The sequence below is a fragment of the Athene cunicularia genome, unplaced genomic scaffold (assembly GCF_003259725.1).
Source record: "Athene cunicularia isolate RWA unplaced genomic scaffold, athCun1 SCF_162, whole genome shotgun sequence".
NCBI lineage: Eukaryota > Metazoa > Chordata > Aves > Strigiformes > Strigidae > Athene > Athene cunicularia.
In genome coordinates, this window is record NW_020799225.1 from 1 (window position 1) to 2,097 (window position 2,097).

General features: G+C 61.2%; 1 protein-coding gene across 1 annotated transcript; it reads right to left on the reverse strand.

Annotated features, from left to right (window-relative positions):
- Positions 1-3: 3 nt before the first annotated feature.
- LOC113490597 (zinc finger protein 501-like) lies at positions 4-1,719 on the reverse strand (the record flags this gene model as incomplete). The annotated part of the gene is made up of 1 exon (XM_026867118.1): positions 4-1,719. A coding segment is annotated over exon 1 (1,449 nt), but the record flags the coding sequence as incomplete, so codon positions are not given.
- Positions 1,720-2,097: the final 378 nt, after the last annotated feature.

Sequence of the window (2,097 nt, forward strand, 5' to 3'; positions counted from 1 at the left end):
CGTGTGGATCCGGCGGTGGGTGACGAGGAGAAAATTCGACTGGAAGTTTTTCCCGCAGTCGGAACATCTGTAAGGCCTCCCCTCGGTGTGGAACCGCTGATGCTTCAGGAGAGCCTCGACGGCCCCGAAACATTCCCCGCAAGTGGGACACTTAAAGGGTTTCTCCTCGGTGTGGCTTCTCCGGTGTCTCCGAAGGGTTGAGCCATCGTTGTAGCACTTGTCGCAGTCGGGACACTTGAAGGGTCTCTCCCCCGTGTGGATCCGTTGGTGTTTCAGGAGGGTGGCGCTGTGCCTGAAGCTCTTCTCGCACTTGGAGCACCTATAGGGTCTCTCTCCGACGTGGGTGGCCCGGTGAAGGACCAGAGTTGACTTGGCGTGGAAGCTCTTGCTACAATAGGGACATTTATAACGTCCCTCCCCCGGCTGGGCTCCCGGAGATGTCCTTTGCTTCTTCCGCACGTGGACCTTCTTGTGTTTGATGAGGCCGGAGCTGTCTGTGTAGCTTTGCCCACAATCCAGACACTTATACGGTCTCTCCCCGGTGTGGCTTCGCTGGTGTCTCGTAAGGTGGGAGCTCAGCCGAAAGCTTTTATCGCAGTTGAGACAGTTGTAGGGTTTCTCCCCGCTGTGGATCCTCCGATGGGCGACGAGGTCTGAACTCATGATGAAGCTCTTCCCGCATTCGGGGCATTTGTAGGGTTTTTCCCCGGTGTGAACCCGCTGGTGAACGATCAGGATCGATCTCCGGCTGAAGCCTTTCCCGCACACCGAGCACTTGAACGGTTTCTCTCCCGTATGGATCCGCTGGTGAATGGCCAAGTACCGTCTCAAGCTGAAGCTCTTCCCGCACGCGAGACACCGAAAGGGATTGTCCAAGCTGTGGGTGGCTTCGTGGGCCACCAGATACGTACTCAACCGAAACGTCTTCCCGCAAACGAGGCAGACGTAAGGTTTCTCCCCGGTGTGGATCTTCCGATGGGCGCTGAGGGTGGAGGTGAGGCGGAAACGCCTCCCGCAGTCCGAGCACTTGTAGGGTTTCTCGCCCGTGTGGATCCGTTGATGCTTGTTGAGAGCCGACCCAACCCGGAAACCCTTCCCGCACTCGTGGCAGGTGAAGGGTTTTTCACCCGTGTGGATGCGCTGGTGGGGGATGAGGAAGGACCTCCGACTGAAGATCTTCCCGCACTCCAAACAGCTATAGGGGGGCTCCGGGGTGACCCCGCTCTTACTGCGGCCGTAGGGTTTCTCGGTTGAACGCCTCCCACGACCGCCCTTCCTCCGCGATGGGCGCCCGTGGGTGGTGGCGTTTGGATCTTCAGAGCCTTGGGGTTGAGTCTCAGCCTCGCGCTGCGCCGCCGGGCTCGGCTCTGGGGGGATGACCACCTCCGACAGGTCCCAAACCAGCTCAGCCCCTTCCACCTCCTCCAGGCCGTTTTCCTTCCCGTCCGCCATCCCGTCGCCTGGAGGAACCGAGAGCCAAAACCTTAGTGAGGGGCCAAACCTTGGCCAAAGTTCTTGTGAACCCTCTGAGGCTGCTCAGCGGCTCCAGGGGGTACCGCAACAGGGCGGGGGTGACCCCAGGAAACAACCTCACACTGATGCAGCTCACGGGGCACAAGGCCACAGGAAAAGGCCACGGCAAAGAGATTTCGCAGCATCACCCGCCTTGGAAAAGCCCTTGAAGCTCCTCCAGCCCAACCATGACCCTCCCCTTGGCCCTTCCCAGCTCCCCCAGTTCCCCCAGCCGCTGCCCAGTGCTCCAGACCCTGCCCCAGCTCCGTTGCCCTTCTCTGGCCACGAGATTAACCCCCCAGTCCCTCTCTGACCGGCCGCTCTCCGGCCACCTGTAGCCACGCCGGGGGTTGTTGTGGCCCAATTGAGCGTCACCAGGCAGAGAAGGTCCACGTGGACCCTCTGGGCTGAGGATGGGCGACTGTGTCCTCCTCCTCCTCCTCCACCCACCCGAGGGGTTCCTCCTCCTTCCTCCCCGGAGAAGATGCGCTGATGGGGTCCCCACAGTCACTCGCAGCCCACGAGTGGGACGGGAGGGACCCCCTCCCCCCTCCATGGTGGCAAGACACCCTCCCCACACCCCCC